At 39.7% G+C, this 20203-nt stretch overlaps 1 protein-coding gene across 3 annotated transcripts in view; it reads right to left on the bottom strand.

Annotated features, from left to right (window-relative positions):
* The window catches only part of LOC101679266 (TCDD inducible poly(ADP-ribose) polymerase), a 29712-nt gene extending 10010 nt beyond the window's left edge, over window positions 1-19702 (bottom strand). The window contains exons 1-3 of one of the 3 annotated variants that reach the window (XM_045088550.1): window positions 19437-19702; window positions 16928-16990; window positions 15227-16184 (exon numbers count right to left, since the gene is read on the bottom strand). In XM_045088550.1, coding sequence (XP_044944485.1) covers window positions 15227-16143 — 917 coding nt within the window. In that variant the 5' untranslated portion in view covers window positions 16144-16184; window positions 16928-16990; window positions 19437-19702. Of the gene's footprint in view, window positions 1-15226; window positions 16185-16927; window positions 16991-18414; window positions 18552-19436 lie in introns of those variants that run through there. The other 2 variants (XM_004755619.3, XM_045088551.1) reach the window with 2 other exon arrangements.
* Between the last annotated feature and the right edge of the window lie 501 nt (window positions 19703-20203).

The following is a 20203-nucleotide window of genomic DNA, read 5'->3' as shown; positions in this document are numbered from 1 at the left end:
GAGAGAAGGAGAAGCAGGCTCCCTGCAGTAGGGAGCCTGATATGGGCTTGATCCCAGGATCCTGAAATCATGACCTACAAACGCTTTGCCAACTAAGCCACCCAGGAGCCCATCCACCACAGATTTCTAAATGGAGGTCTATAATACACAGGATACTCCAGATATAGTGTACTCAAAATGACTGGTTCATGTGAATCCAGGTGTTGGAACAAATATTCCCAATATTCAACTTATTTCCTTGTTGTAAATTAGAATTTTGAAAAGGTATTAATTTTGACCTAGGGGTTTTGTTGGTTAGTACAACACTTTCCAAATTCTGCTCTAGGAACACTTGTTTCAAGGACTGTTAATAGGTATTCTGTGTAAAAAGCATTTTGTGGTCAAATGTTTGAAAAAAACTTGGTTACACAAAATTAAACAATTTACTTATTGCAGCCACTCTTCAGCCCCTTTAATATACTAGGTAAATACTGAAGCACCATGATGAGGGCTATAAAGTATCCTTCCAAAATTGTCACAACGCTCTCTTCCTTTTTTTCCATGTATGCCTATTAACATTTCTCAATAAACACCCCTGGCAAATCTACCATCCTCTATCCTCATGTTCATAATTTTTTAAACAGATTCTATTTGGGGGGGGGAAAAAAACCACCTCAAGTCATATATCCAACTAATGGTGCCAATGAAGCATGTAACTTAATAAAAGCAGTATGTTCCTTTAAAAATTCCTAAGGCATTTCCCCAAACCCTAATTCCCTGCTTAGGAGAACAGACAGGAAGGAAGGAAGGATGGAAGGAAGAAGGAAGGAGGATATGATCTTAAAAGTACCATATACTTTTAATTAAGTGTGAAATGGAAATAAGACAATAAAATGTAGTTTAAAGTTACATTTGGACACTTCTTGGTTTAAAATTATTTATGTTAAATAAGGGGACTTAATTCAAAAGGAAAAAGTGTTTCTGGAAAACTCTTTAAAAAAGTAGAACAAATGCTGAAAACCGGAACTCCTATACCTAAACTAAACCTCACATCAAGTTGCTTAAACGTTTTTCACTTAATTTTAGGAGAATCTGATATCGAGCCAAGAGATATTAACCTGTTTCTCCCTCTTAACATAATTTCCAGATCTAAACAGATTTTCTTGCTTTAAGTTCACTTCCCAGTAAGTGTTCCCAATTATGAGTTAAATCCTCAGTATTTTCTTTAAGGAATTCGTAGAACAGCAGTTATTATGTTAATATGCATTATAAACAGCCAATGCTTTTTGTTGTTAAAGTACCAGATTTTATTCTGGACACCACTCTAGCAATTTCTGTTTAAGCCTGTATTATTAAGACTTCATAGATAATGATTTGCATGAGAAAGACATCTAAAACTGCAGCTTTTGCCACATCCTCTATGCATTTCAGTCCATTGGATATTATGAAATTTCTATGACAAATCCTAATTTACTACAATCAACTGTTCTTTGGATTGATGTATCAAAGTACTGTTTTAGCTCTATTTGATTTTCAATATGCTTTTCTAGACTTTGCAGAGACAAAACAACAAATTTGAAAAACATTAAATTATCTTTTTATAAGATTAATTTTACCACCTGCTCTCCCTTAAACAGGGAATGCTTAAAAAATCCAAAGCCAAGAATTTCTTTTCTCCTCCATCTGCATCAGTAAAAAATGCATGCGATACAGATGCCAAATGTTCAACATACACCACTCTTCTTTATCAAACCATTGTCTCCTATTATGAGAAAGCATTTATGAGTCATGTATGTGTGGTAATGGTGATGGTGGGCTGTATTAGGCAATACACAAAGAATTAAACAGATGTAGTTCCTGGCTTACAGGGGCTTCAAGAGAGAAATAACTAACAAAACATAAAACCAGAGTCCGTACAATCTGCCTACTAAACTCATCAGTCGCAAGTACATCCTGGGAATGAGAGGATAAAGAATTAGCATGCAGCATTATGGAACAAGAGGTGGTTACTGGTGTCTAGGAATGGATCAAGTCAGGAAAAGTTAAGAGGCTTTACTGTATCAAACATAGCTTTTTCTAAGAGAAAGGATTTTAGGAATAGTTTAAATAATAGGAAAAAATACCGGTAAAGAAAGAAAATAAATACCAGGATTGTGTAAAAGAACAAGAAAAAAATAATTCAAGCATTTTGCTTGTTGAAGAAGGGTAGGGACAGGGAGGGACAGGAGAAATGCAAGTAGCTGGAAAAGGAACTCTATTAAACAGGGGTACAAAGCAGATAAGGACACGTGAACTAGCGTAAAATAGGCAACATGAAAGATGTCAGGCCATGAACTGAGGAAGTAAGCCCAGGATCTCAGAGCCTCAAATTTAAGAGTACAAATTTAGAGTATTGAGGTGATAAAGGGTCGAAGCAGTAAATACTGGATGTGTGAAGATTGAGCAAAACAGACAATGCTAGAGATTCGGAGGTAGAGGGAAGCTCTGTAAAGCAGGGTGCAATAATCCTGGTAGATGAGAACTCTATAAGGCCTAAAGACATCCCCCACTGAGGGATGGCCAGAAAAGAGAGAGTATGGGAGATGGCCACTATATAGGATTTAGATTTAACTAAATATATCATGTGGCTAAATTAATCAGTACTGACTTCCCCAAGATATAACCCTATCAAGATGAATCAGGAAAAAAATCTTATAAACAGATTGATGATTTTTGCTACAAAAGAATGAACTAGGACTGCTGAAATATTAACAATTCTGCTTCTGTATGCTTCACCAACAAACACACTACCACACATACCGATGTAAGAATCCAGATACAAAACTAATCTAAAATTCTGAAAATAACACCCATTCTCATAATTTAGATGCTTTATAACAATGATTCTCCCCCTACTCAACAAATAACTTGACATACCAAGTAAGACATTTTTCAATTATTTATTATCTATGCATGGAGCACCTACACCTACCTAAGTCAGAAAGAAATGTCCCACAACCATCATTTCTTCTGTGTACACTTCAAATACAAAAGAAAGTAAGCGGGGACCATGATGTAAATAACAGAACCATAATGAAAACCCAAAACTATTTTTAAGTTTAATGAAACAGAAATTAGTAAGAACATGATCTCTTTGTTAGATAAATAGTTCTTGGGATTATGCATTTGGGAGCCCAGTAAGGAATATAACCATTTTAGACAATTTTTCTGTATTTATAAGTTGTTTGAAACCAATAAAGAAATGTGAAAAACAAAAAAATCCTAAGTAGACACACTGACTAAGCACTGGACTGTGTGCTGGGGATAAGATGAAATGGGCCAGAGTCAGTAAGTTGAGAGAGAGAGAGAGACACACACACACACAAGCAAACCCAGTGGTATGGTGTGAAATATGGCACAAAGGTGCTCTGGGAACAATTCAAAGGCAGAGGGCCTACCTCTACTGGAAATGGGGTCAGGAAAGGTATTCATGGGAGGTATCCTAGAGTAGATGAAATGAGAATCAAGTCTGGCAGGCCACCACGCAGACAATGGGAGGCAGGACATCACATGCAGAGTGACTGACATGTGCTGAAGCCAACCAAACAAGGCACAAGAGACCCAAGAGTGGGCAGTACATACAGTTCATGTGAGAGGTCAGAGTGTTATGTGTGTGAGGGGGATGATAAGAGATAAGACTGGACTGGATATGTTGGCTGGGGCCAGATAATGAAAAGCTTTGTATGCTGGGTTAAGAGGTCAGGACTTGATTCTGTGGGCAGTAGGAATCACTGGGCTGTTTTCAAGAAAGTTCAGACTCGCCTTTTAAAAAGCTACTCCAACAATGATGGTGTGGAGGACTGATTTGTTTATCTTAGGTAGGACACAGTGGGGAAAAGGAGGGAAAGGGTGGAGACAGGCACTTACTTGCTAAATATTTATCAGCATGTTTTTCATTATTATTATTACTTATTATTCTTAGACTTAGCCATCTGTAACTATTAGAACTATTCAAGACAAATGATGATAGAGAACTAAGGAGGCAATAGCAGGGAGACTCTGAAAGTTATTAAAGAGTCAAAATCTGACTGCACAAGATAGGGATTACATGTGAGGCCGAAGGGAATGTAGAGTCTAGGATGTGTCCCATTTTTCTGATCTGGATGACTGGGTAAGGTGCCATTATAGGAGACAGGAATTATAGGAGGTGGAACACGTTTAAGTGGGAAGATGATGGAACTAAAATACAGAAGTCAGTCTTTAGCAATGGTCAATTAAATTTTTTGACCCTACTCTGAGCAGTTTTAACCAGAGGGGCTAGATTTCAGAAATTTGTCTTCCATCCTCTAAGAGTTAACTATTTTCCTACAAGGATAAATCTGTGATGTCAAACTAATTCACACCTGCTCTAATCAGCCGACTAACTAGACACAATTAATAGGTCCTCTCATTTTATTACTGTGATGTAGAGTGAAAATTTCTCCCAAAACTGAGGGTCATTAACAATAGTAGGATAAAGATCAAATGAAGTATATAGAGTATTTAAGCTCTTCTGCTATGGACTTGAGACAGGCATGACAGATGGGACATGTTTGCTGCTGCTAAAGAAATTTCACAGGCACACAAAATATAGCTGGCTTTTGATACCTGGCTTTGATGTTTCCAGAACTCATTTAGCAATGTTGGAGTATCTAGCAGTTTATATATCCCTTCAAATATGTTACAAGATGATGAGAATCAAGCCATGGCATATAAAATACCAACGTATTTTGTGAGAGCAGTGTAGTTATTTAACTTCAGAGGACTACGTATTCTAACTTTATGCTTCAGAAGCATAGTAAACTGTCATTCATTCTGTTATTAAGATTTTTGCTAATACCGACTCAAATACAGAGTTACTGGGGCAATAAAAAATTTTCTATAAGCAACATCTTTCAATATGTAGCAGAGGTTAAAATTCTATATTTAACTTCTACACTATGACATGGGTCTTAGTACCAACTGGATTTTCCCTCTTTGTATCCAGAAGTAGCTATAAATACAGACATGCCTACAGATCAAAATTAGAAGTTTCCATTATTACACATATGACCCTCAGTAGTTGTGCGTGGGCTAAGAATCAAATGTTGACAATTAAATCGGTCCACCTCTAAAGAGACCCTGACCAAATCAAGACAGGATTGCTGAGGCTTAGCTCACTCTGTAAAACAATTAACATCAAACTTGGATCATGGATTTAGCTCATCGTTCTAAATATCTCAAACAATTTTGGGTAGGCAAATATATATATATTTTTTAAGATTTTATTTATTTATTTGACAGAGAGTGAGATCACAAGTAGGCAGAGAGGCAGGCGGTGGGTGGGGGGGAGCAGGCTCCCCACTGAACAGAGAGCTGATGCGGGGCTCCATCCCAGGACCCTGAGATCATGACCTGCGCTGAAGGTAGAGGCTTAACCCACTGAGCCACCCAGGCCCCCTGCAAAAATATTCTTCACTTTAAGATACAATGAGTTTCCAGGAATCAATTCTTAAAACGGTGATCATTTTAAGACAAAATTCTGACTGCTCCCTTGGTGCCTCCTGAGACATCTTGGAAACAGGTGAATGGGAAGGGACCAAGTTAGTGAGTGGATGCTGTCTAGCATCACATTGATCTGTGTTGTGTGTTAAATGCCATGGCTAATTTACAAATTGTGAGACATCTAACTGTGGTCTTACTTTTAAAAAATTTTTATTTATTCATTTATTTGACAGAGAGAGAGAGAGAGAGAGAGATTACAACTAGGAAGAGAAGCAGGCAGAAAGAGAGGGGGAAGCAGGCTCCCCGCTGAGCAGAGAGCCCGATGCGAGACTTGATCCCAGGACCCTGAGATCATGACCTGAGCCGAAAGCAGAGGCTTCACCCACTGAGCCACCCAGGCACCCCCTAACTGTAGTCTTAAAGTCATTATAGAAATGAACACTGTGAAATAAAAATGAGAGGATAAATAAGAGGAGACAAAAGGAAGGCAGATTCCCTACATGAACGAATATCATTTTTAAGCTTTTGTAATTCTATATTCCCCAAAAGCATGAGAAGAACTAAACAAACACATAACATAGTTTATTCTCAAAAACCTTTATACCAAGACACATTTGAGTACACCTAAGTTCTTCCTAAACCCTAAAAAATACCATACACTGAAGTCCCCTCTGCCCTATGCAACCACTAAAAGCAAATTATAATATCTACTTGAGGAAAAGAACCTACTAAATTTTGTTATGTTGGGCTTTTTGTTTGCTTTTACTACAAAACTACCAGATCAAAGGAAAGAACACAAAAGAACCTTCTAATAAGATGTGGTAAGCCTAAAAATCTTTCATAAATAAAAATTACACCTAAGAGATCAGAAAATCTCACTGCTATCTATTTACAGAGGCATGGGATTAAATTTTGCACTCTGAAGACATCAGAAATGTCATACAGCCTTAACTTTTAGCCAAGTTCAGTCACATGTCCTGAGGCTCCTAGAAGGTAACTTAAGTGAGACATACTTCTCAACCATGGCCTGAAGAGGAACTGAAACTTAATTTCTACAATAGCTGGGATAGAAAGCACACAACAGATTTTTTTTTAAATGTGTATCATACCTTATACTGCCTTAAATTATGCAGTTACTGCCTTTTATGAAGATGAGTGAATATCCCATTTGTTAAGTGAAATATTTTTAGAACTGTGAAGTTTCTATCTTACCTCAAAGTAGCCAATATAAACTGCCATGTACTCAGGGCACCATACTGATTGATTAAATTTTGTGAATATAGAATTAAACAGCATTGGAAGAGGGCTAAAATATATTTGCTTATACAGTTTTCCTCCTTGATTACAAAATCAATTGTATGTAAATGCTCAAATTACCTTAAAATAATTGCTTTCAAATAACCACAAATAACTCAGAACTCATTTACACATAAATGAAATTATAATTATAAACAACTATCATAAAATAAATCTTCTAATAACCACCAGGAGAAAATACAGGCTATTAATTTATAGATCAACTTTTGAAACTACAAACTCTTTATAAAAGGGTTTTATTCAGAATTTTCTCAACTTAGCCTTATCTTTTTCCCCACTTAGTACAGATAAACTAATTGAAATGAGCAAATTAAAAATATACACTTCGATGGCTTATTATGAAACCCAGAGATGACTAAGAAGCTCTCAAGACTAGAGATTTGAATATATGCAGACTAACCATACAGAGAATTCAACACTTCCTGAGAGTTTTAAGCAAATTTCTTAAAGAAAAAAAAAAAAAAAAAAAAAAAAAAGGCTTCCTACAGAAAACATATTAGGAGATACCTTTTTTCTTGTGTACATATCATAAACTGTGACCACAAAACCTTTCAATATGGCTTTAAACCAGTAACTTTTTCTAGGGGAGAGGAATCTATGAAGCCAATCTGTTTCTCTGACAGATTCAGTTTTATCAATAGTTAAGATAGCCTAAATTTTTGGTAACAAATCAATTGTAGAATCCTTTATACAAGGCTTCTGATGTGTGGCAGCATTTGGACAATCAAACGTCTTAAGCAAGCAAAGTGCCTTGTGTTTCATAAATTCTACCCCCATTCAAGGATATCTTTCTTTTTATTACCTCAGAAGGCAAATCTATTTCTCCTGTGCTTATTTTTATTCTCTCAACGCCTGGAAATGAAATGAAAGAGCAAAGCCAGGTGGCAGTCAGAAACCAAAGACCAACCGCAGCAGGAAATTATTTAGAGTATTTTGTGCCGTTTGCCCTCTCTACGCCCTGATCAGCTGCAGGAGCTGTGAAGATCACAAGGTGCAGGCAAGATCCTGAGAGCATACACAGTGCAAGCAAATTCACCCTTGGGCCTCTATCCCTGCCATTCTTCCCCCACTCTTCAGTGCTGATAAAAATTTCAAGCAAAGGTCACCCAAACTCTATGGCTATATGTTAAATGAGAAGGGACAGTTAAAAAAAAAAATCTCAGTCCAAAAAGAAAATTTTTTTTTAAAATTTTATTTATTTATTTGACACAGAGAAAAAGAGAGAGAATGAACAAGCAGGGGGAGCAGCAGAGCAGAGGGAGAAGGAGAAGCAAGCTCCCCACTGAGCAGAGAGCCTGATGCTGGGCTTGACCCCAGGCCCCTGAGATCATGACCTGAGTCAAAAGCAGACACTTAACTGACTGAGCCACCCAGGCACCCCCCAAAAGAAAAAAAATTGTTAACAAAGAGAAATTCCTCTAAGCTTGCCCTAAACATATTTTCCAGTCATATGAGAAGTGCTATGTTTCACATAAAGAGAATTAACAAATCCTTCCTAGAAGCAATAGAGCCAAAATAAAGGACATCCATTTGCATAAATAGTATAAATTTCCTGAACTCCTTCTCAAATAACTTAGTCATGGGAGATTCTAATATACTCCTGGCACATTCTGTGGCACACATACTTGCAAATCACTGGTTTCTGTAAAATGTGAAAGGGAAGAGTCACTGGCATTCTCACTAAGAGCATACCCTTTCATTGTGATGACCATGTAAAGGTTCTTTACTGGCCAAGCGGGTGTTAAAAGTATACAGCATATAGCAGAGAAAGATCAAGGAGACAGACACCATTTTGCTGTGTGGACACAGCAAATAGGAATGCTTAGTTAACTCCCTTCTATGCTTGTCTTAGCAACAGTAACAGGTTAGGTAAGCAAGGAAAATTGTTTAAATTTCACAATTAGAGGTTCATTAATATCATCAACTTCTAAAATTTAAGTTATTGATCACAGAAGTGGCTATAGTTAGCATACGACTGCAACTATAATTTTGCACAAATCAAATATAAACCTTATAAACTAGCAAGTTGAATAAATGGAATTTATTATGCACAAAATCCTTTTTTCCCCCAGATTTCAAAATGTATTTCAGAACTTACTGCAATTTCTAATTCCCCCATTAACAAGGAATTATCAAGGCTTATAGTTCAAGTGTCAGGGACTGGGCTGGACTAGGTTTAACACTTACAGGGATTTTAAACAGACACAAGTCTGTGCAGTATAATTCCTGGCCCCTAGAAAGCACTATCATAAGTAACCTATAAATATAATAATACATTTTATTAAAGAGGTTCTTCATATCTAAAATGTAATTTGTTTGCTCCTAGAAATGGTAAACTTCAGAAGTATTTTATTCTTTAGTATAGTTTGTGCTTATGGTGTTGCAAAGTATGGTTCAACCGAAGACCTTAGGCTATTACTCAAAAATTTCAAACCCAGAATGAAACAGAACATAACTAAACCCTCTGCACTTTGTTATCTTCCAAAAAGATATAAAATAACTCATATTCACTTCACTTCAGTTTAAGACTCCCAGTTTTATTTTAAAAGAGAAATTCTGCTGCTTTTATGAAGGGAATTTCTTGTAAAACTTACCAGTATCTAATTACCAGAACCAGCCTTATAAAGTTGTGCTGGAATAATCAAGAATCATCTTATAGTTCAAAATATGTTTTTTCCTTTGCAAAAATGATACATATACTGAAGTTTTCCTGCCACAAAAAGAAAAGCGCAACTCTCAAACAAGACACTAGTAATTATTAAAGGTTACTGATCTACATTAAGAGGACCTCAGGTTCTAATGTGATAAAAATTATTACAATCAAAGGATGCAAAATCTAGTGGTCTCCAATCAGAGGATAAGAAAAAAAGAGGTCAGAGGAAATCAGTCATAATCTCAAATGGCTGGATTTTAGTAGCATTTCTTGAGTATCCCAGGTTTGTATGAGCTACGTACTGTTTAACCCTTTAGAAAGAGCCTCCAAGCCCAATATAAAACTAAGGGATCACCAACTAAGATCAGAGATACACCGGTGGAATTTATAAATTTACCTGCTTTATGGTAGAATGTGAATCCAGAATCTAGAAATTCTAGTGTAACAATAGGAAACAGATTTATAGGAACATAGTAGAGTTGATCAAATCGTAGTGTTTGCATGTCCATATGCACAGAATGAAATCTTAAATGATGAATGGAGCACACTTATTTTTTCCATTTATAATAAAACATAAAAACTCTAGAGTCAACTCAAGAAAATGCATACTGTATCATGTAATTATTTTTAGGGATGGCCAGGTAACCTTAAGCTATTTCCTTCAACTATTTGATTTAAAAGTTATACATCTTTGACATTTTGAAGGTTCATTTTAATTCTAGTAAATACTTCAGAGACAGACTGACCCCAACCTGAAGTCAGGTGACAGCTGCTTCAAAAAGTCTAATCTGCTTATTGACAAAAAGACAAAAAACAAACAAACAAACAAAAAACACCCAGAAAGGGAATAAATGGATGATTGCTATTGATCCCCATGATAGCTCTACACAGATCCAGTAACTTCGCTGGATTAGTACAGACAGAAGCCAATTAGTTTTATTTCATATGTAAATAGAGCACAAAGAGGTACAAAAAATAATTCATTGGATTGCTTTATCCTAAAGCAGAAGGCACACATTTTGAAAGTCACTTCAAACACAGTTCTTGCTTATGGAGCTCTCTCTTTCTCTTAGGCAGGAATTTTTAAAATAAATTCAAACTCATCCAGCTGTGTATATTCAAGAAATACCAAAAAGTCACAAGGCATAGTAAGTTTCAGCTGTTCTCCTCTCTCCAGTGTTATCAATAACACATAATGAGTTAGTTCCTATATCATCACAGCTGTGCAGGCCAGAGCTAACTTGGCTAATTTAACTATTCCAGTATAGTTCAGTCAGGAGCTTGCTCTACTTTATAGATAATCCACTCTGCAAGTCAAACAGAAAATAGCAGCATATGCTCTATATTATCATTAATAACACTTCTGTCTTCTTTCACTAAGTTCCTGTGAAGGCATCTAATGGTATTGTCTCTTGGATAGATTAAAAAAAAAAAAATCAACAACCTTCTAAGAGCAATTAACAATCAAAAGAACTCCAAAGTAAGACTGTAACACCATATAGCCTAGTAAAACTCCCTCTCATATTGATTGATAAGCTTTAATTCCCAAAGAGGAGAAAAAGAACACTGGCCTCCAAGCAAAATTAACTATGGTATCTAGTTTGTACTTTCTTCTTCACCCTCCCCCTCTTTTAGGAATTCAGGATTAGAAATAATCACTTAACTTGGGACTTATTTTCACCTACAGATTACCTACAAATGAAGTTTGCAGAGTGCCTTTCCTTCATGGGTGGTAATAACTAGAAGAATGTTCTGTATTCAGGCACACTTTAACATGAATGTAATATGAAAAGCAGTGGTGATCTCAGTTGCTCAAGAGAAATATGCATATCCTTCACAATTTCAATTATCCACAACAGTATTCTACACAGTTAGTAAAGCTCTTTCAAAACTGCTTAGTCCTGCCATTTAGTATCATTTTCTAAGGATGAGTTGCCTAAATTGTCAGAGACTATGTTTTCTTAATCGAAAACACAACATCCAATGTTGTTTTCTTAACTGTGTATTTGGAATTTGGAAGTTCTCCAAAGCCCATCCCGTGAGCAAAAGAAGCCTTGGCATCTGAATATGGGGAGTTCATACATACAACTAGTTTCCAGTTGATGTCAGCAATAAACATCTGGAGATATATAAGGGCAGAGTGAGAAAGGACAGTGGGATTGTATCATACTTTGGGCTAAAGACAAAATTGCAAAGAATAATTAAAATTATTTCATTACAACGAACCAAATAAGCATTTACTATTGAAATCCTTTTTTATTTTTTTTTAAGGTTTTTAGTACCCAAGAATCTTAAAGAGTTGGAAGAGACCTGTGAACTCACGTAGCTCAACTTCCTAATTTCATTCTTGGGAGTGAAATGAATATTGCAGATCTAATTTGGATTAATTTAGATGTTAAACCCAATACATTTGCAAAACAAAGGATTTTATCTGTACAGTTTGAAACTATGAACTTCTGTCTCTGCTAGAGACCCAGAACTTTGAACTTTCCCCAAGTTCCACACAATGAAGTGACAGGGATATGGTATATAATCATTTTCCAAGTCATATAAACTGTTGAAAACAAATGGGATAAACAATTGCCATTCATTATTTCTGAATCCAAAGACTGCTGGGCCAGACTTGGGCATATACACAGCTGAACACACACTTCCTGGTTATGTGCAATCAGTACAGATAGACCAGCTTTACAGGCCTGACCACAGAGATTAATAGCTTTAGCCAAATAATGTGGTAACCATGTGAACCTGGGCTGCTCCAGCTTGTTTGTGAATCTCTCAGCAAGGCTCAACATGCCGTTATCTGCATCTTGTTGCCAGGAAACACAACATCGCTTTGGAATACAAGGAAAACCAGGTTGCAATGACCACAGGTCAACTTCCCAAAAGCCTAATTTTTGACACTTAGCTATCTACAATCTTGTATTTCTTACTGTTGTCTCTGAGAACTTCACTTTACTAATAATTAACTGTTAATACTTTTTGCTATTTTTATCAGAGCAGGACCACTACCACTAACAATGTGGCAGCAGCATTAGTAATTACAATAATTCACTCACACTTTTCCTCTCAAGTGTCAAATGAACATTAGTTTCGTTAAAACAGATTTGGAAATCAAGCACTCACTCCAAACTACTTTATTACTGATCCAACAACGTACACTGATAGGCCTATATCTAGGCCTAATTCTTTAGCCTAGTAATTTTACTAAAGAATAAAATACCCAACATGCTGCTGACCTAAGAGTTCTTTTGAGATCGAAATACCTGTCTTGCCTTGCTCATGGCAACAGAATATAATGTGTTGGACAATAATCCAGCTAGTTTCTTCCAGACCAATTCAGAAAGTAACTTTATGTACCAAGATGCTGAAGTACTCAGCGGACTGGAAATTTGCTTCATAAGAGTGAAGTGGGAGGCCACTATTCTGCAGTTTTGCAATCTGGAGATGGAAGGATTACAGTGGCTTTGAAAGTATATATAAAATTAATTACCCTGATATAACAATTAGAATTGCTAGCTCATGGGCAACACAGATTTTGGACAATACCTTATTTAAAAGATTTTTGAGATAAAATGGAAAACATCTTTCTCTTCTCCAATGCTTGCTTTAAAAAAAAAAAAATTAAAAGTACTTAGTTTTATTACAGGACATAAGAATTTTGTGACCCAAGCAAGACAGAATCTTGACTACCTGATATTATCAAAATAATACATTAATGATTAGAAAGCTACATTTTTAAATAAGATTTTATTTATTCATTTATTTATTTACTTATTTACTTACTTACTTACTGGGGGGCAGGGGAGGAAAGGAATGGAGAGGGAAAGAGGGAGGAATAGAAACTCTGAAGTGGATTCCACACTGAGTACAGAGCGCAATGTGGGGGCTCCATCCCACAACCATGAGAGCTTGACCTAAGCTGAAACCAAGAGTTGGATCCTTAACCAACTGAGCTACCCATGATTTAAGCTACATTCTTGATATTATCTTACTTTTATCCCAATGGCTCCTATATAATAATGCCTTAAAACTGGATCTTATATTGTCTCTTATCTTATTCCATGCATTCCTTTTGAAACACAAGATGCAGAGTTCTAGTTTCATGATAATTAAGTTGCTAAAGACACACAAAGATCCTGTGTACTATACAATCGAAATAATGTAATATTAAGAGAAAAACACTTACCTAATATTAAAAGGGAGCAAGTTTAAAAAATAAAACACAAAACTCGTTTCTACAATGTCAGCAATGCCCGGGTACTATGTTGAACACGGGTTAACATCAAGACTAACAAAATTAAACAACTTAGAAATGGTTTACTGACACCATTTGATTGCTAACTCTCCAGACACAGACACCTGGGTTAGTGTAACTCAAGTTATCTGTGAACAGTGACAAAGAGGACTGTGAAGAAAGTGTTTCTCTTGGGGGCATCTGGCTGGTGCAGTCGGTTAAATGCTCTATTCCTGGTTTAGGCTCAGGTCATGATCGTGGGGTCACGAGTTCCAGACCTTACCTGCTCAGCATGGAGTCTGCTGAAGACTCTCTCTCCCTCTTCCCCCACAACCCCCCCACACCCATTCCCATGCTTGCTCTCTCAAAGAGATAATTAAAAGAGGGAAAAAGGGTTTCTCTTGGACTTGTGGGTTACGATACCAGCGTATTTTTCCTTCCTATGGGTCATGCCTTCCCATACTGCATCAGGCCATTCATCATCATTAGGCCATTCATCATCTGTGAAGTTGTCAGGTCGCCCTCATTGTCTCCCAAGTCAGGTAGCACAGACAGATGTATTCTTCTCCTATCATATAATTTTAACCCTCTCTCTTGGTCATAGACAAATAGCCATTAATATCACATATTTTAACTCCTATACTACAGGGGAAACAACTAGAAATAAAAATTAATGCTTACTATACCTCAATTATTACACTAGCAACTTCACAAGTGGCAACTATCATTTTCCTCTTCATTTTTATGTTCAATTAAATACAAACTGAGATGTGGAAATTTCAATTCCCTATAAGTGACTACTGCTTGGGCATCCACACTTAAAAGAAGTAGATTATTTATGTACATGCCTTGCATACAAAAACTTGAGGATAACTTTTTTATTTAAATGATAAACGTATCTATTAACAATTTTTCCCTTCAACTCATTATTCAGGTCTAAGAAAACAGCCTGAATTGCAGAAAAATTTTATCTGTAAGATAAATAGAACAATAAACTTAACGGTAAAAAGGCTTAAGGAAACTAAAAGAAATGTTAACATGTTTGGACATGATTCAGAAGTTTGGGAAGAAGTTCCCAGAAAAATTGTGCCATTCAAAATGGAAAGAGTGCCATAATAATCTCCAAACAATACTATTTCCCTTTAAAAAACAGAAGCTACTCAATATGCAAATATTTAAAACAGACAAATTTGATACTCATCATTTATGCTATTATAAGATTAACCTTAGACTTTCTTTCAAAAGCCAACTCTCTTGTGCAATTAACAGTATCTGATTCACAGTATTCAATGTATATGCAACTTCTCAGGCATATACATATTGCACAGGGTGACATATGAATTGGTCAAATCATAAAACCTTCATTTTCTGATTAGGTAAATAGTCTGCATTCAACCAGCATGAAAAATCAGGGTAGTAAATAGCCAAAAGAATAAAACCTGTCAGATTACTACTTAAAGAAACCACCCTACTAAGCATTTAGCCTCTTGACCTTCTCTATAGAATTTAACAGCTTTAAAGTAGTTATAAATACATACCCATACTTCATTCTCATTCTATCATTCTCTGGATTACAGTAAAATCTTTCCAAGTGCTCCTGGGAATCAGTGGATACACTCTGCCACTTTTGAGTAGTTGTCCTCTTGATCTGCCAATGATATGGCAAGACCGTGTGGTGCTTCAAACAATCCCTGCCATAAATACAAGTGCCTTGCAAAAAGTCCATGCAAATTTCAATTCCGTTCTCCTGGTGAGTATGGTACTGTAGCTGGTTTACCAGCTCAAACACAAGGTCAAGGGAAGCCTCTTCACTTTTGTCCTGAAAGAGCTCAGTACTCAACTTATCACTGGTGTCCAAAATGTATTGGATTGTAAAACTATTGTCTTGGAAAACCCCTGGAATGTAATCCATAACTTTGTCTATGCAGTCAGGACTAGCAGGAACATCACTTGAAACTGAATGCAAAAGGTCAGTCTGGAAGTGCCCTGCTGTAGAATCTGCCACCGTCCCACTAAGAGTTTCAGGTGGAAAGCTGTGATCCTGGATTGGAACCACTTGTTCTGGAGCATCAGTGGAAGGATGGGCTTCTGGTATTTGGCCCCCAACACTTGTCCCATCAGGAATCAGAACAGACATACTATTTTCTGCTGGTGGACATGATGGACTGATTTCCAGGGGTTTTTTCACAATAGGTTCATGTAAGCTGCTCTCATCTGCACTCTGGTTTCTAGATCTGAAAACACCATCAAGTGATCCAGATTCTAGCAAAGTATTTAAAATGGGCCTCAAAGACCTCAGGGTTCCAGTTCCCAATCTCTTTTGCTCCTTTTTCTTAAAACAAGTCTTCAATGGAGTGATCTTCTCAGACAGTCTCATTTGGCATGAAAAACCATCAGGAGGAGAGGGAGGCTGCACTACACAGTCTGGCTCAGGTTCGGTGGTTTCCATTTCCATGGTGTGGATTAGCTCCAATTGTTCCTCAGAGTCTAAAAATCCTACCAGGAAAGAAAAGAAGATGATCATTTACAAGCTGACAACAACTGGTTCCCATTCATTCATCAAAATGTTTTGTGTCAGTCTGTGACTAAGTCCATGAGGTCACTTGTCTTATACCATATTTCATCTTTATGAGTTAATTTTAAATTTTATTGAGAAATTAAGGCTCCAAAGAAGCTAAGGCTATTCAAAAACCCAGAGCAGGTAAAGGTAAACCTTCCAACAGGCTCTTGACATTTATTTGTGGACAATATACAATTGGTAATTCTGCTGGGGTATGAATTTTTACTGTAAGTCTAGAGTGTGGTGGGGGGGTGAGGGGTAAAAATAAGTGTGGCTAACAGATGACAACAGGGAAACCACATATCTACTTTGTGGTTCTCTTCACAGTTGTTTCTTTATCACCAATCCTAGGAGGTGACAAAACCTGTTTCTTTGTTTTTTTTTTTTTTAAAAAAAGTTCACCAAATGAAGGATAAAATTCAAAGTTAAATAGTGAGTGAATTTAAAAGCATGAGGATATAGTCAAGAAACAGGGGCTCTCAATTGAAATGTTATACAGGAGAAAGCCAGGAGCATGTTGAAGTGTTTCTAAATTCCAATATATTCCCCAAGGATGTTAAGGGTCTACTTTTACAATCCCCCAAACATTACCATATTGGAGGAATACCAGTTGATTGTTTAGCAACAGAAGCTATATCAGCAGCAAACACTACACGCTGTCTTAGAAACCAAAACACAACTTCATAATTTAGAAAGGGCCTCCTTATCCTTGTCTTCAGAAAAGTTACATATATGATTTTATCTATTAAAACAAATGAAGGCATGTTATAGAAAAATAATACAAGAATAAAAAACACACACCAAATGTGTGTTTCCTAATGAACTCCTGAGACCAAAAAAAGTGCTGTTTTCAAAGAATCAGAAAACTAAAACCTAAAGTAAAAAGCAAAGAAAAGTTTGTAAAATGACAGTTCTCTCCACAGTCTAACATTCATTAACCAATTCTGAAAATATTTACTAAGCATTGTACGAGATGGTGATGAGCAATTAATCTTCTCTCTTGGCCAACTGACCAAAAGAATAAGAGATCATTGATGTTAGGGCCCATGACTTCATCAAATACTCCTCCCAAGTGATCAGTACCATGTGAGTACAATGCACACGGTGGGTGCTCTATAATATTTTTTAACCGAATCACTGAAGAAAATGCACCTGTTAAATGAGTAGTTCTGTTAGCCTTTATAGGTCAACATCAGAATGATAAAACTGACTACCCAGAATAACAAGTATTAAAGTTCTCATTGGAGAGATTCATGAATCTATGTATAGAACATTCATAATGAACAAACTCAGAAATAAACAAAAACACAGTGCAGTTAACCCTTGAACTAGGCCGGAGTGGGGACGGTTCAGGGAACTCACCCCTGGAAAAATCCGCTTTTAACCTTTTGCCTCTCGAAAAACTTAACTACTAACAGCCTACTGCCGATCAGAATTAACAGTTGATTAACACGTTCTGTGTTATATGTATTATATACTGTATTCTTACAACAAAGTAAGCTAAAGAAAATGTTATTGAGAATATTGCAGGAAAGAGAAAACATGTTCATAGTACTGTACAAATTCCGCTGTACAAATTCCGCATATAGGCGACCCTGGAAAGTTCAAATCCCTGTTCTTCAATGCTCAACTGTATATAACCAGGTGTTAGTGCACACGGTAAGTACAAAAGAAAAAGGCAGAAAGAGTTCAGTGTGAGCTGGCATTGTTAGGGAAAGCTTCACAAGGAGGGACTTGACATAAGACATAAATCAACTGGAAAGCAGCCAAGCCAGGCGTTATTATTCATCACTTGGTGATCTTGCCTCAAGGCACAATTGGCACAGATTGTGGTATTCCCTCTCCACCACACTAAATCCGCTTGTGTCTTCCCTCGCGTGTCTATGCGCGCACGCGCGCACGCGCGCGGTCACACACTCACACACACACGCCATTCCTCTCACCTCCAATCAAGGGAAAAGAGACACTGGAGGTGTATATACACACACACATACACACACACTATAACTTTTCTTGTTATTGCCCTCCGCCAGGCTCTGAAAGAAAGAGAACTGAGGAGTGGCTGGAGTGGGGAAGTCACTAGAACCTAGTTCCTCAATTAGTTTGCATAACAGAAAAATAGACTGGAAGGACACTTCCTCCGGTCCCCCGCTGCAGGCGACCTACCGCTCCACCCCTCGCCTCGTGATGTCCCCAGTCCTCCGGGACTCCCGGCCCCTGGCACCGAGCGCGGACACCACCATCTGCAAACTCAGGACTCCTCGTCGACCAGCCGCGACGCGACTCCGGGACGCGGAGCCCGGGTCCGACAGACGCCTCCTGCCGGCCGCGGCGGTTTTCGCAGCTCCGCCCCCCGGGCCGGGCCAACTCCGCTCAGCTCAGCGCAGCGCAGCTGAGGCGCCGCCCGGCTCGGCCAATTCCCGGCGTTCCCGAGCATCCCACCCCCTCAATGCCCCTCGGCAGGCACCGGGGCGCCCCCGAACCCTCGCTGCAGCCTGGTCCCAACGAGCGCCCCCCGCCCCGCCCAGGCTTCCCTCCATCCCAGAAGCCCCTCACGGCGCCTTCCACAGTTAATTTCTTCCTCGCCTCCTCAACAGACCTTCCCGACAGGATCGTCCTGCCAGTCTCGGAGGCTCGCAGAAAGGAGCCGAGAGGTGCAAGGGGAAACGCGGTCGGCGGCTCCCGGGGTGGCGGCGAGGAAACAGGCGAACACTTCTGCGCCTTCAAAGTTGATCTGAAAACAGCCTGCAAACTTCTGGGCTGCAGCCGGAATGCGGGTCTGCCGGAAGGCTCCCCTCAGCTGCCGTGCCCGGCCCCTCGATCTGCGAACTGCTCCTCCGCCTCAGAGCGCTCGGGGTCCGCCCGGCGGGGGAGGCCGCATAGACGCGCCCCCCGCGCCCACCCAGACCAAGTGGGAACCCGGAGACGCCGGCGACCGCGACTAAACCCTTCAGTGTCTCCCTCCGATTTATACACCTGCCCGAGGTCGTAAGTGATTAGTAAGTGTAAGCCAATCCCATCCCGATACTGACTGGATCCGAATGAATTCGGCAGGAAGAAAACGCACAGTCTAAATATCAATCACCCTAGATCCCCCGAAAGGCTGCGAGGCCGGCGCCACCGTCCGCGCCCGCCATCCCAGCTAGGGTCTCTCGCCCGCCCCTCAGAGCCCACCCGGAGCCCTTCACCTGATCGAGCAGCCTGAGAGAAGCGACCGCAGGAGCCGAGTCGCCGCCGCACCGCCGGCTCGCTGGTAGCGTCCGCGCGGGAGGATTGGCGCGGAGAGCGGGCTTGGGCGTCTAAGGGTCGCAGGCCGGAGACGCGACGAGCAGCGCACGGGCCATTCCGCCGCCGGGAGTGCAGAAAGCCGCGACCGCACTGCCGAACCAGCTCTCTCGCCTGTCACCGGGAGCTCTGCTTTAAAGTGGCTTCCGGTCGCCTCCTCTCGGCTGTCCCGTCGCGGAGGCGGAGCCTGAGCAGCGGGGGAAGAGGGGTGGGGTGAGAGGGCCGGGCGCTCAGTGGGTGCCGCGCAGGAGGCCCGCCCCACGTGCGCGTGCGCGCTCGCTTGCAGGGAGGCGCGCGAAGTGTGCGTGCGATGGCCGCGTGTTCCCGCGAGGGGGCGTGTCCTTCCGCGCGCCGGCTGGGTACCGGCGAGTCCAGGTCTGCGCGCGTTGGGGAGCGCGCGGCTGTGAGGAGGGGAAGGATGGGCCGCGTGGGGCAGGCTCTACCTGCCCGCAGACACACGGAGGGTCACTGGGTTCCGAGGAAACCCGGTCACCCGAGAGAGGATGTGAGACAGAACGAGCCGTTTCTGTGCGGTTGGCTTTATTTGCCTCCTCACAAAACGCCTCTTGCCCTTGACGCCGCGGGACCCCGACAGGAGGCAAACGGCTGCTACAGCCGCTGTGGCCAGACGGGGTCGCCCGCCCCAAGCCTGACGGGTGGCCCAGCCGTG

The sequence above is a fragment of the Mustela putorius genome, unplaced genomic scaffold (genome assembly GCF_011764305.1).
Source record: "Mustela putorius furo isolate JIRA1106 unplaced genomic scaffold, ASM1176430v1.1 tig00003834_pilon_pilon_pilon, whole genome shotgun sequence".
Classification (NCBI taxonomy): Eukaryota; Metazoa; Chordata; class Mammalia; order Carnivora; family Mustelidae; genus Mustela; species Mustela putorius.
This window is presented reverse-complemented; position numbering and strand designations above follow the sequence as displayed.